General features: G+C 36.7%; 1 protein-coding gene across 1 annotated transcript in view; it reads left to right on the top strand.

The window, feature by feature from the left end:
- CERKL (CERK like autophagy regulator) overlaps positions 1-15,260 on the top strand; it is a 49,780-nt gene that overhangs the window by 31,280 nt on the left and 3,240 nt on the right. Inside the window, exons 4-10 of the mRNA XM_005519857.2 lie at positions 1,539-1,602; positions 4,205-4,347; positions 10,300-10,374; positions 11,465-11,642; positions 11,905-11,973; positions 12,293-12,318; positions 12,402-12,510. Coding sequence (XP_005519914.2) covers positions 1,539-1,602; positions 4,205-4,347; positions 10,300-10,374; positions 11,465-11,642; positions 11,905-11,973; positions 12,293-12,318; positions 12,402-12,510 — 664 coding nt within the window. The remainder of the gene's footprint in view (positions 1-1,538; positions 1,603-4,204; positions 4,348-10,299; positions 10,375-11,464; positions 11,643-11,904; positions 11,974-12,292; positions 12,319-12,401; positions 12,511-15,260) is intronic.

Genomic DNA, 15,260 nt, shown 5'->3' with positions numbered 1-15,260 from the left:
GTACTCATAACATTCTAAATGTCATCGTGTTCATTTAAAAAGGCATGTAACCTGGTAACCAACTCTCTGTTTTCATGGGAAGAGTTTCTTTCACAGCTAAGCAATTGGTAAGATATTTGAACCTTTCTGCATTTTTGCATGATGCACTCTTTCATTGGTCACTTTTCACACAGCCTACAGATATTGATAAAAGCACTGTTCCCATTGGTAATGCAAATGTGGTGGCTTAAATAATGTGCTTTGATGTTCCAGAGAGGCCCTGCATGGAAGTAAATTCTGTAAATAATTCCTAAAAGTTATTATAGTGATAGGTGTTTCTGCAGCAAAATGATAATTCTCTGCCTTCCATACAATCAAAACAACTCTAGTTTTTTAATTAAGGATTTTCTAAACACCAAGCACTAAAACTTTACTGGTACTGATTGGGGAATTGTGAAGTTATATGCAGTATAAACAATTTTTTAGTGTGAAGTGTAAAAATTGAGTCACTTTTGATTTTGTTTTCCTTCTTATGTTTTAGGAGAAAAGATACATACACTCACTATATCCACACACATACTTGTTTGTGTGTGTGTGTGTGTGTGTGTGTATAGGAAGAGATAGAGGTGTTTTCAGTTCTTGTAAGCAGCCTTTGAACAGTCTGTAGAAATACTGTTGGAACAGGTACAGCTATGGAATGATTGTTTTAGACACCAAGACTAATAATTTTAGCAATGTTTAGGAACACTGGAGAAAAGCCTTGAACTATGTGAGCACCAGGGACAGACAAGCATGAAAGATTAATGTAATTTTGCATATAATGATGCACATTCTTACACAAAAAATCCATCTGCAAGTGTCATGTCAGTCAGCAAAAATCTTTGATGGGTGGCTGCAGCTGGGCTGTCTCTTCTGGCAAAGCTGCCCTAGAAAATGCTAAATGTAGTTACGATGCTTCGTGCCATCTGTAGTATGCCAGTTTATCCTGTCTTCACTGGCATTTACAGTACTATATAGGGTATCAGCAAACACAGAGACGTCGATGTGGAGTGACAGATTCATTTCCTCCAGAGGCTATGAACTCTGGTGTATACTTGTGCCACCTTCCTCTGTGTGTTATATGCTGTTGTCACTGGTATTTGGCTTGATTTCATACTTCTGCGTTTAACTCCTCTTATTTTTAATTTAGCAATTTGCATATCCTAACACAAAGGCAATTAAATATGATTGATCCTGAAGTTACTCAATCTTAACTGAGGATGTGCTTATTTTCCTGAAGTTTACCAAACGTGTCAGTGCTAAAACTTGCATTTTGATGCAACAAACATCTTCTTGAATTCTCTGAATTTAAATGCATGAAATAGCCATGTATCTGACAACTGCTGAAATTTAATGTTTGGCCTGTCCACTAGCATAACGGTAAAATATAACTTCTCATACTTTTAATGCTTTAATGACTTAAAAGAAACCTCTGAATTGAATTACTCTGTGTTCCATATGTTGGATGGAAAAAGTAATTTAAAATTATCTAATCTGCTGACAATTGATGTTTTCCACAGTAACTGAATATGAAGGACATGCTCTCTCAGTACTGAAAGAATGTGAATTGCAGGCATTTGATGGGTAAGTTGGTTAGTGACTATGAATGTTAGTGAACCTCATCATGTTATTTTTTATTTGTATTCCAGTCAAAATTATGCTAGTGGGTATTTCATGAGTTACTCTACTTCTCATATATATGAAACCTGGCAAATTAATTTCTCATTAAATTCATTTGTATTTATTAATTACTGACAATAGAAATGTATCTTGGATTCATATATAATGGTAAATAAACATAAAGCTTTCTGAAATACGCTTCATGAGGGTTTCAGTCTCTGTATTTGTAAGAATACAAAGATAAAGAAGAAAGAGCCTGGACTGTATCTTCTTTCACAAATGTTTTCTACACTGAGTCATATTTGAATTGTTTCATCTTTGATCTTTGGGTAGACTGAGAACTTCCCCTGTAAGGCTTTCTCCAGTAGCCAGATCTAAGCTGGAAGAATATAACCCTTTTGAAAGACTATAGACATGTGTCTTTTATACTGTACCTTTTTTGCTATCTAAAGTTTTTAGAGACAAAAATGTAGAAATGCCGAGATAACGGGGTTATTTTTTTATTCATTGCAGTATGTAAAAAATATAGCAACACACAATTTCTGGGCTTGCTTTTCTCTCTAGGAGAGTTATGGTTCCTTTCATGTTAACTGCTTATGAAGTAAACTGAAGCTTATGATTTGCAGTAGTAAACTGGAAGTTTATGTCTCAGTGCTCTCTGAAAGTAACACTCCTGTGTGTTAATTCTTTGTCAAAGCTGTTTGTATTTGTAATTTCTGTTTTCCTCAGTTACTATTTTATTTCGAAAGCCCACAAGCACATGTCTTATACACACTACCTTCCTTGCTATCCACTTTTTTTTAGGGATACTGAAAATTGAGGCACTTTGTCAATTTGGCTTTTTCCCCCTGACTTATGGCTGAGCTTTGGTGACAAAAAGAGAGACTGCATTTGTGATGCTGCCATCTCAGCTGGGTTTTCCTATGTGTACAGGGTCAGAAACAGACAATGCCCATGCATACATATATTTGTTCCCAAGTCAGGAGTCTAAAGTATCAAGGATATTTAGAGTAACCTGGGTTAGTCAGTCCTTAGTGAATAGTTGATTAAGAAAGTTGCGTCTGACGGTTAAATACATGTTTCTTTCTCTCAGAAGCCTTCTTCAAGGTTTAAGTAAAATTTGTTCGCTCAAGACTTTCTACTCCTTATGCATAGCAGGTTCTCACTGATTAGCATTGGAATCCCAGGTGCCTGGTGGTATCTCTATTTCTAGCCAAAAAGGCAACTCTTGATGATTAATGCTAAAATAATAGAAATCAAAATTAGCAGCGTTTTCATGTTATTCCTTGGACTCTATCTACACAGCCCTCCAAAATCAGAGGAAAATATATCTGTTTTCAAAAGTTTTAAAAGCCAGAAGACTTTTGTCTTCTGGGTATACAGTTTTTCAGACTTCAAAGATTAACTGGTTTTGCTACTGTGACAGAGAATTTTAAGCCTGGGAATAAACAAAAAATTAGTCAAAAGAAAGGCAATGACTCCTGAGTGCAAGCAGGAATAAAATGTACTTCAAACTTTTATATTCTATTATTCAAACTGTATATTGTGTTTTTTTATTTAATGTGGCAGTGTTTAGCTAGATAGAGGAAACAGTCCTAAAAATTAGAGATTAAAAATCAGCTTGGAAATAGTAATAGAAACTGAAGAAAAATGTTAAAGATGAGGTAATTGAATTAAACATTTGATAACATTAATAACATAATGAGTTTTTCCTTATGAAGATCTGACCAGTTTTACCTGGTTGAATGATTAGACATAGTTTCAACTACATTCATACAGATATATGGAAAGGATATAATTTAGGTGAATTCCTCCCAAAGGGACTATGACTCTTCTGTCATAAATGCTTGGAATCCATCATGAGTATTCTTATCATTAAAATATATTTACTAGTTTGGAGAATCACTATAATATGTACTTAAATAAAGAAAAACAAGGAAAAAAAAAAGGTTTGCTGTAACAGAGCTTTCACAGACAAATGCATCCCTCTCTGTAGCCACAGCAGGTGGGAGTTTAATTATGTGCTCCAGAAGCAGTGATTAAGTACCTTTGTGCAAAGGATTGCTGGCACTAGGATTTTATATCTTGCTAAATCCCTCAACTGCCTGCATAGTGTATGAAAATAGCTGTTTTCAAGTGTTTTTTTATTTTATTGTAATATTTGTTGAGTTTTTATTATAAGGGCAATTAAAAGGCATTGGAATGTTTGTATGGGTCAGCACTGAAAGATGTAAAGAGCTTTTCCTCTGAGGCACTTAAACGTGTGTTTGATTCTTCCATCTGATCAGTTTATGTGCATGATGTGTGGTAAGGTAAGAAAAATTTCGTAGGTTTTTAAGTATATTTACTCCTACTCAGACAGAAAGCAGAAGTAAGAATGCTTAAGGAGAATTCAGGAAACATTTACTGATCTGACAGTGAAGCCTAAGCTTGTTGTTAAAGAAAAAATGTTTTTTAGCTTTCTGAAATATCATTGTATATACAGTGTGGGGTAGCTGCCTTCCACTTGTTTGTTCAGATGTGAAAGAGTTGTTTTGAAGTGTTTGGCATTTTTGTTTTGTAATAGGGTGGTTTGTGTTGGTGGAGATGGATCTGTCAGTGAAGTTGCTCATGGGCTACTACTCAGAGCCCAGATGGATGCTGGGAAAGACACAGACTATGTATCAAAGCCTGTCAGAGCGCCAGTTCCTCTTGGAGTAATACCAGCAGGTGAGAATGGAAGGTACTGTTACATTTTGTTAGTCACCTGTTTTAAGTCCCTCTGGCATGTTTTACAGTTTTGGCTACTAAAGGCAGTTCTTGATGATAAAGCTTCAGTTATATAAGAAAGCTATTGAATAAATGTCCTAAATTAGTGATTTATATTGATTACAAATGACTTGATTTGAAATTGTAATGATAATTTGAAGTAATGGCACAGATGAGCTCTTTGCCTGAAGGAAGAGGCTGAGAAAGAATAAAACTAAAATAAATTTCAGCTGATCCATACAAGGTCAAGTTTCACCCTTATTTCCTGACAGAAATTATACAAAGTGAAAACTTTATTTTTTAGATTTCCCTTTCTTGCATTTCCAGTTTTCTTGGCAGAATTCTCAGCTGGATTCATGCTTAGGGTCTATTTTAAAATGGTGTCCCAGAAATACATTGTGGGCATTATATTAAAAAAATATATATATTGTGCACGAAAACTTCTTTCTTTCTTCTTTTGTTTTAGAGACATGAAAATCTGTCTCTCTTAAAAAGTCATCCTGCTCTTTTATTAACTTTTATCTTGTGGTGTGGTTTTTTTTGTGTTGGGGGGTTTGTGTGTCCCTCTCCTCAGTTTTTGTATGTGCCCTCCTTGGAGTGCAGCTTTGCCCAGCAGGAAGGTCTGCAGAAGAGCAGAAGAGCTGCTGTGGTTTAACCCCAGCCAGCAGCCCAGCCCCACACACTGCCCCACCAGTGGGATCAGAAGGGTAAAAGCTGGAAAACTCTTGGGTTGAGATGAGGACAGTTTCATTAAAAAGAGCAAGAGCTGTGTGCACCAGCAATGCAAAACATCCTGCTTCCCGTAGGCAGACAGGTGTTCAGCCATCTCCAGGAGAGCAGGACCCATCACACATAACAGTGTCTTGGGAAGACAAATGCCATCACTTCAAATGTCCCATTTTATGTCCCCTTCCCCCATTTTATATACTGAGCATTGTGTCATGTGGTCTGGAATATCCCTTTGGTCAGCTGGGCTCACCTGCCCTGGCTGTGTCTCCTCCCACCCTCCCGTGCACCCCCAGCTTCCTCACCAGCATGGCAGTGTGAAAAGGAGAAAAGGTCTTGGCCCTGTGTAAGCTCTGCTCAGCAGCAAAAACATCTCTGTATCATCAGCCTTGTGTTCTGCACAGATCCAAAACACAGCCCCATAGTAGCCACTGGCAAGAAAGCTAACTCTACCCCAGCCAAAACCAGCACAACTTAGTACAGTCAGGGTTGATTCTGGACTAGTATATGAATCACTTATCTTGAAAAGAAGAGAGGTATTTTTGCATGAACACTACTCTCTGGTGTGGATGTTTGCTAAGACTAATTGACATAATTTCTCAGATGTTTTTAACTGGTAAGGAAAAAAATTTCTACAGCCAGTAAAACAGCAAATCACTGTTTCTAGTTTTCTCAAAAAAAAAAAAAGAGCACCTCACTTTGAACTGAGCAAGCAGATTTTTAAATGCTTTGATTTGGTTTGCACATATAAAAGGAGCATTAGTTGCTTGTTTAGGAGCAAGATCGCAGTAGCTTTTTCTCGGGTTAAGAAACCCTTGGTAAATGAGACAGCAATCTCAAAGACATATAAAGGTAGTGAATTTGAATACAGAAGTTGGGTCATCACTTACCAGCTCAGTTACTCTGAATATTTCGATGGTGCTGAGACAGAATCTCTCCAGCACCTGAGTCCATGTTGTGTGATGGTTGCTGTGCCTCACCATCAGTGCTTACTCTCCTCAGTTTAACACAAATATGTAATGAGCTGAAAGGACTTGTAAACTCAAAAGAATTCTGTACAGTTTCTTACATAGAATGACATAGATTTTGTAAAAGAGGATCAGAACAGTTTATAAAATGATACTGTGAGAAACTTCTAGTAGGTTCTTGGTTCTTTAAAATAATCTGTTGTTTATTTGATTACCGTATTCCTCATAGTCCATGAGGTAGTCACTTAGGAAACAGGTAAATATGATACTTGTCATGAGGATACAACTCTGGTCAGTTAACTTTTTTTTCCCCCCACCAGAAATCCACTGTACAAAATTATTAGGATTTTCCAGGCAAGTAGAAACAGCAACTGAATTACAGGATAGTATTATGTGGGTGGCTTAAAATCTGGTTTTAGCCTCTATAATAAGTACTTAAGACAGCATTTTGAACTTTCAGTCATCTTGATGGGAAGGAGATGCTCTTGAAACAATTTACCTCCTGAAGAGAGAGGTCCAGAGGGGAGTATGTTTTTACTGAAATACTCTACTGAGCTGCCTTATTGTGGTCCAAATCAAATGGATGGGATGTGGGGAAGCCTGCAGTTGTACTGCTAGCCATTAGCAAGAGTGTTTGTTGCTATGGGAACTACTGCTAAGAAACTGTACCGAGGGGGAAGCAGAGAAAGGGGAGGGGGAACTGTGGAAGGACATTAAAAAAGCTCTCCAGTTGTTACAGAACAAGAGACAATCTATATCTGATACCTGTGAACCTTTTGGTCCAAAGTGGTTAATTTAAATAAATTCATGATTCCAAATTAATTCAGAAAATAAAATATTACCGAGGGATTGTTAATTTCTCTGATATTTCAGGCAAAGAACCAAAATGTTGGTGCAGTTTTCATCAGAATTTTAGCTATGCTTGACTAGGAAGTCATTACATCACATTTATCTGTTTGGATGGGGGAGACATTAACAGCCTTATGAATATTCATGTCATCTGGTTAATTAAGTTAATTGTACTGCAGAAGTGCTTGCACTTCCAAGGACAATTTTTTTCTCTACAATTTCTGTTTGGTACCTTCATCAGTCGTGCTTTACATGACCTGCAGATACTCTGTTCTCATGCTTTTGCACTTTTGGTGGGAAGGAGGTGGTAGGAAGTTGTTTGTAATGTCAGGAAAATGGGTTGATATTTTGAACAGAATTACATTGTTGGAGTAAAAGAATCTTCTTTGTTTCTGTAAAAAACATGCTGATGATGGAGATACCGGAGTTGTACGGTTGAAACCTTTTCAGATTAAATTGAGTAGCTGAAGTGAAACTTAAAAATGTGACTTACTAATGTGTGAGCAGTGCAGGTCATGAGCATCAAAGGTTTTTAGTCTCTGAAGTGACATGATATTGTTCAGGGGAACAGTTGTTATTGCTGAATAATATCTTGAGCTTTCATAGGGGTAAAGAGATTACTTGGGAGTATGAATAATGGCATTAAAACCATTATTGAATCACCATTTAAATCAGAAAGGCTTGTATCATTATTTTTGTGTAACTTTTATAGTTTCTGCTTGGTTTATGGGCTGCATGTTTTGGGTTTGCCTGTTTGTTTTGGTTTGGGTTATTTTGTCTGGCATCCTGCTTGTATAGGAATTAGTTAATGAGGCACATTGTTGGGATCAAACATGCTGGTAGGCATGTAGTGGGTGGAGTTTTTAGAGAATATGATGGTGCTTACTCCCAAGTTGCTTGATGGTGCTAGTTCTTTGACTCATAGAAGGGTGGATGTGGCACTTTTGTTTTTGAACACGGAACTTATTTTATCTTCCTCAGAGTACTGAAAGGGTGGGATTTTGCCTTGTTTACTTCTGCAAATGTTAATGAGCTCCAAAGATTTAAGAGAAGGATGCAATTACTTGTGCCTATCCTGTTTAGTAGGAATGAGATTTAAGTCTCATTAAAGTCAGTTTGAAGATTGGTACCGACTTCAGCTGTGGTCGTTTGGTATCTTGTTGCCGTTTGCATTGATAAATTACTCTCAAATCAGGATTGAAGCTTAAACTCATACCAAGCTTGATCTTCCAAACTGTACTCCACCTTGTGCTCTTTTTTTAGCTTGATCTTCAGTGAGAAGTGAATTTTTTTTTTTTTAGAATAACAACTGCTCTATTTTGACATACAGGAAGTGAGCATGATTTGCCTGACTTGTATTGACCTGCTGCTTGTATGTGTGATTTCCTTTGTTTTGGAGACATACCCATAACAGTTGATAAGAGCTGTGTAATTCTGATTGAAGGAAATATTAGAGTAGTTTTGAGTTACATCTTCAGCTACCTTTATTGGCAAAGTTCAATCTGGAAGTTAAATCCATGAAGCCATTCAAACATGAAATAATATTGGGCATATACTTGTAGTATTCTGTGAAGAATTGCTTTTTAGGTCAAATGTAGGATTTTTGTAGTTTTTGGGTATCTGTTACCTTAAGGGATGTTTCTCACTTGCTTCATATAGCAAGAACTCAGAGCTCCTCTCTCATGTTATGGCAGCTTCCCATGAAGTTCCAAATTAATTTCAGAGGCTAAGGTGCTCTAAGGACTTAACGGTTCGGTGAGATTCTCAGTTATACTAAATTATTTTATTTGGAGAAATTATTGAAAAAAATCAAAGATATATTCCTGAACTATTCCTGAACTTTAGAACTTTGTAATTATGTTCAGCAGTCTTTGCAAATTCAGTATTTTTCTTTATACTCTGCATGTCATCAAAGCAGAATTTGGGGATAAACAAAATTTTTCAGTCTGGTAGATGGTGCTTTAAAAGTGCTTATTTAAATATTGAGCACTGTTGTTTGACATGTGATAGTCTTTCCCTTTCCTCTCTTCTTTCCCCTGCTTTAGAAAGACAAATAATTCTTCCATAAAACTTAGGGCAAATTTAACATCCAGAATTGTCTGTTGTTGCTGTAGCTTATTAAATAATTCAAACAAGAAAACAATTTAAAAATCTATGTGAGCTCATTTGTATATGGGAATGTTTGGTTCTAAACGGTTCTTTTGTAATTTTTGTTTTTTTAATTAAACTGTAATTGAATTATTCATCCCTTGATCAGTGATACAAAGAAGTCCATATTCTGCCTGTTTGGTGGCAGGCCTGTATTTTTCTAGGTGAATTCTTTTGCTCTGCTGCTTGGCTAAGTAATGCCAGAACTGAGAAAAATCAATCTGATTTTTTTTTTTTTTTTTAAACAATACCCACTTAGGAAAGACACAACTGCTCCTTCTTCATGATTTTAAAAATAAATTTATATTAAAAAGTCAGCTGATGCACAGTATTTTATGTCCTAGGCATTAGAGGAGAAGGGCAAAATTTACATATGTAGCTCCATGTTTCTTGCACAGGTAAAGTGCCTTGACATATCAATCACCACCAGTCATGGGCCTTCAGAGCTCTGCTGCTTTCTTTTACAAACTGACAGCTGGTTTTCCACTCCTGATTTACTCACTCCCTTGTTTCAAAATCTGCTCTTCTCTTCTCTCTGATGGCTGGTAGATCTACTGGCTGCCAGTGTCCAGGCAGTGACAAATAAAAGTGAGATGGATCAGTTTTGGTGCACTGAATGCAGGTCACCTGTTTGTCACATGTCACATTCTGCCTTCCCTGTTTTTCAGTCATTCAGTCATCTTATTTGTAAAGCTGATGTGCAGTAATTAACTTCATTCACTATTCTTTCTAAGAATCTAAAATGTAGCCTGCAAGAAGCACAGCAGCTATCTTTGACTAGATTAAATACCATTTGGCCTGGAAAATGTACAGTTTTACCACTGTCTGGGTATTATTTTACCAACCTAAAAATATTCCCCAAATACATCTTACTAGATAATCTGCCTTCGAGCTCCTTAGTACAGCACTTGGGTATGTAAGAGGTGATTATTAAGGAGATGGTTTAAAAAATGTCAGACAATATTTTGAAAAGCTTGTTTCTCCCCCTTCTTTTTTTTTTTTTAATGGCACTTATGAATGAATTTGCAGAGGAGATTTTATAGACCTCAGGAGTTTTAAAGGTTGTAATTTAATACTGTGCAGCATTTCTGCTGTTAACAGGACAATTTATGGGGAGGCTTTATTTTTTTGAAAATGCAGTAATTAAAAATGCTGCGTATATTTGTTCTTATTGTTCTGTATCTCTCATGTTTTTTACAGGAAGTTTTGTTCTCTTTCACAGGTACTACAAATATTTTGGCCCATACACTCTATGGTATTAAACATGCAGTGACAGCGACATTGCACATTGTGATGGGTAAATATTTTTACATTCACTACCAGATTTTAAATAATAAAGCATTATGTAGAAGTTTGTCATAACCAGATGCTCAGTAAAGACATAGCATTTTGCTGTGTCACTGTAACCTATATTGGAAGGCTTTTAAACACAAATGATTCTATCCTGGTTTTATCTACGGGTGAATTTCTTTTAAATGCTAGCAGTTTCTATAAGAGAGCTTTATTTGTAGAAAAATGGTATCATTTGCCACTGGGTCTGCACAATAAATGGGTTTTGAATGAGAAAATGTAATTATGCTAAAAGGGAGAAGTAGGTTTCTAGTGCAAACCTTATTTTTGGGTCTTAGGAAATAGCAAATACTTTGTCAGACAATGTTAATTTTGTTCTCAAAGCAGTCTTTCTTTAGAACTGATTTTAAAATTGAAACAAAAGAGGAAAAACAGTAAGGTTCCTCTTGAGTATCTCTTTTCTTGGTCTTGCAGTCTGCAGTGCAAGAGCCTTTGCTCTGTTTCTGAAATCATAATTGAAAACCCTCTACAGCCAAAATCTAAACCTGTCTTTCTTTAGAAATCAGAGACACTAAATCCAATGGAAGATGCCCAGGGTCTGTGAAAGAAAAAAAGTGTATATATCCTAACTTGAACAGAATTACATGTTTATATTTTATGACTGTAAATATGAACATATTTAAAACCTATATTTAAGAGTTCCCATATATCCTCCAGTACAATGTGCAGTCATTACATTTATTTGGTGAAATGGTTGCAGAAATTTATGCAAATATTGGCGATTTTGCATTTTCCTTGATTCTCGTTGTTGAAAATGTGCATAGAATTAAGAGTCAGACCCTTTGCAGCCTTACAAAGTAGCCAAATGTTTTACCATAACTTTAACATTCTCAAGCATCTGAAATTACTTTGATAGAGTCTTAATTCTATCTAGATTGATTCTGATTTTGATTAGTAAAACTTAATTTCCTAGAGAGAGAAGAGTCTGGAGGGTTTTTTTCCCCCAGCTGAAGTAGATGAAAAAGAAATGTTAAGTTACGTGTCATTTGAAGTGTAGGTGTTATTTTTTTTCCTGTTCTCTATCTATGAAATTTCAGGACACGTTCAAGCAGTAGATGTGTGTACTTTCAGCACTGCAAGCAGGTTGCTGCGCTTTGGGTTCTCGGCCATGTTTGGGTTTGGGGCGAGGACTTTGGCTTTGGCCGAGAAGCACCGCTGGATGCCCTCCAGTCAGAGGAAGGATTTTGCTTTCATCAAAACACTGGCAGATCTCAAGTACGCCAAGAGATGTTATGTTTTTCTACTATTTCTCCTTTTCTTGAGGAAAGTGAAATAATAAATCTGATAAAGAAAGAAAGAGCAGTAGTTTATCTTAATTGCAGACAGATTTAACTCAGATGTGATGTATATCCCTTACAAGTTGAAGAGGAGATAAATTCTGTACATTCAGAATCTCCTTAAAATAATCTCAACTTCAATAAAAGTCTGTCTAACAGAATATTGGTTTACATCATAGTAAATGTCATTACTTTTCTAGGGCAGAGGAATGTGAATTATCATTTCTCCCTCTACAAACTGTGCAGGAAGACTCTCATGAGAAGGATGGGTAAGTAAAACTGACTCAAGAAATTCCAAAGCTACAAAAATATGTCTTTGAAGAATAAAATTTTTCAGATTCTTTACTTTGTTCAAATTCAATCAACAGGTGATATAATATTAAAAAAATGTTTATTTTGACAAGTGCAAATTTGTACATACTATGTTTCTTGTAGACTGTTACAGAGGATTTTGTTACAAGGCAGTCTTCCACTCACTATTATTGATTTGTTCAGTTCTACTAATATGCTACTTTTTAAAAAAGTATATGTTGCTTAAATGTGTAAATTACTTTAATGTTCTTTACCTACGTGTTTCCACCCTTTTAGAAAGAAGAAAGAGAGAAGAAAAAAAGGTGAGTTTCTTCTTTTAGAATTTTTTCAAAGTGAGCCATGGGTGATTAACTGGAGTAATATAGAATTACTCTGTTATATTTAGGTAGCAAGGATCAATGGCAGAAAATTCAGGGTCACTTCCTGAATGTGAGCATTATGGCAATCCCTTGTCTGTGTTCAATGGCACCAAGAGGCTTGGCACCTAATACGAGGTCAGTGTGGGTTTAGAGAATTAGTCATGTCTATAAATTCTGACATCTTACCTTAAGACCTTGGCTTTTCCGAGAATATGAGCCTATGTTTAGGTAGTCTTGTCCCTCTGGACTGGGGGTGGGACCATAGACTGCAGCAGACTTGATAATCCCAGGAATTGTAATCAGTTTTTGGATCAGGCAAATAAGGTCAAGCAGTCTAACTAGAATTATGAGTGGATAATTGCTGTGATTAAATTAGTTGGCAAGTCTGACTTAAGTAGTAGTCATCGAGCAGTCATCTGTCATAGGATTTGGCTTTATGGGGAAACTTTGCCCTTAGATTTAATTTTATTTTTTCAAATATTAAAGTGGCCCTTGTCTTCTGCTCTACAGCCAGCAAAAATGAAATGAGTCTTTCTCATGTTATTAAGGACTAAAATTCACACATGTCTTTTTCTTACTACTGTTTTTTTTTGTTTTGTTTTCCCTCAGAACTTGGGAAATGAAGCTTTACATGCAGGGTTTAGGGAAACAAAGGAGTATGTAACCTGGTTGTTGACACTGACTCATTTTCCCTTTAGCTCCTTGTTGAGAGCCTGCTTTGTGGTGACCAAAGCAGTTCTTAGGTGGTAAATATTTGCACCTGTTGTATCCAGTTGGCAACTGAGCAGAATAGCAAGGACAAACTTTGTAGTTGTATGCAAAGTACAAAATGCTCCCTCAAAAAAGAATGCAGAGACTCGTGTGTGCATGAATGTGTACCAAAAATCCCCCAGCACTCAGGGAAGTTTATGGAATGAGTCTCTTTTGTTTCATTAGATTGTCACTAGGTGAAATTAGAGAATAATTCATTAGGTGTTTTTCTTCAAAATTACTGGTTTACCTAGTGGAATTTGACTTCTTGGAAACAATGTAGAACCAAATTATTTATGATTAAACCTTAATGAGAAATTTTCTTTGCTACCAGGGTCCCACTAATCTCATAGTCCTCAAGATAGTGCTCTGATGCTGTTCCATCTTAGGAACTTTGTTCTGCATTTAGTATTTTTATATTCCAGTCACTTGGAAAATTCTGATGAGAATTTTAGCTTTGCTTTCTCTTTCTATCTGGTCTTCCCCATTTCTCAGGGACAGGGAATTTTGTGATAGCAACACGCAATTATTGCAGCTTTGAATGAGCCAGTTTCTCTCCCAGTGTAGCTGCTCAGCTATCTCCCTTTTGGTTTTTTGTGTTTAAGAATACCCTTGATTCTTTCATCTCTTTTAAAAAACAATCTTAGTGTGGTGAGCTAGTAGAGTAGGAAGGGTAGACTCAAACAGGAGCTTCCTTTGCATAGCATATTGACTGTAAGTCTTTTTAATATGGGGATGTGGCACTGATCGTTAGAGACTCAAGACCCACTATGGAAGGAACTCATCTGGGTTTCTTCTTGCTGTTCTTTTTCCCCCAAGAGGTTTCTGCCATGTGAAGACATTTGAAGTGGGATGCAAGCTTTGGCTGCTGCCTGTGACTCCGGTTACACTGGTGTAAATTTGCAGAAACGTGTCCAGATACATCTAACCGTCTGTGCTGTGTGAGCCCTGTGGGATGTACTTTTCACAGCATAGGTGTTGTGCTTCACTGCAGATGGGGCTTTCTAGAGTTAATGAGAATTCTCTTTTCTAAAGATGAAAGGCCCTAGTACTGAATGCCCAGTAGTCTGCTGTGCTCTTTTTTTGAAACAAATATGATAAGGAGGCAACTTTTTAAATGTCATCATCACTCTTCCCTGAATCAGCAAAGTACTGCTGTGCCAGGTGACTCACTTAATGTTTATGTAACAATTACCCTCCCAGATAGTGCTGTTACCATAGTCTGACAACATTTCTGATGCAGCTGTTCAGTAGCTATCTGAACTATCACTTTCAGTGCTGGTAGCCTGGAAATAATTTTTTAAAACACTCTTAAGAAATTACCCAAACATAGATACTGAATAAATTAATAAATAAATAAGTATATGTATGCATATATCTGCAGAAGATTGGAAATACACCATCTCTCTCCAGAAGGCAGTGTCAGCAGGGATTGCTATGTTCATCAGATAACTCTTGCTGAACACTGATCTGTCTCTATAACTCAAATGGGACTTAGGCATGTTGTTAGCTTCTGTTTCCAGGTACATTCTATTAAAGAATGGGGAAGCTGACACTGGCTCACTGAGAACTGACCCCACTTCTCAAAGATGCTAAAATACCCATGGTAACTGGATGCTGAGAGCCACTGAGCCTCTGCACTGTGGGAGCTCTTCTTGTTTAATCTCTAGTACAGGACTGTTTCATCTTGTACAAAATTCTTAGTCCTTAACTTTTGTTTTGTGAATTGTAGAAATAGAACTGTACCAAGAACTGCTAAGAGAGTGTGAGTTGGAGATGGCAGCCTTTGTTAGTACAGCATGGGTGTTGATGCAAGGGGTGGGAGAACCCTCCTGCACTGTGCTGTGCTGGGGGCTTCCATGCACCAGGGCACTGTTCTCTGGGCACAGCTCTGCCTCACAGCACTTATGATAACTGTTACATGTTGCTGGAGAGAAAAGTAAAAAGAACAGTTTGTGATCCCCGATGTTTAGAAAACGTCTGAAAAGTAGAAAAGCAAGCTTTCCTTAGATTATATGCATTGTGTTCAAGAAATTATGGCTATTGATAAAGGACTACAAGTTATTATTACAATATATGTCATAAATATATCAATTCTGAATAACTTCAATGCATAATTTATATCAACCTATGGG

This window comes from Pseudopodoces humilis, chromosome 8, assembly GCF_049639895.1.
Source record: "Pseudopodoces humilis isolate 2021_Gansu_Grassland_sample_001 chromosome 8, ASM4963989v1, whole genome shotgun sequence".
NCBI classification, from domain to species: domain Eukaryota; kingdom Metazoa; phylum Chordata; class Aves; order Passeriformes; family Paridae; genus Pseudopodoces; species Pseudopodoces humilis.
The sequence above is the reverse complement of the archived record's forward strand: the minus strand, read 5'-3'. Positions and strand labels throughout refer to the sequence as shown.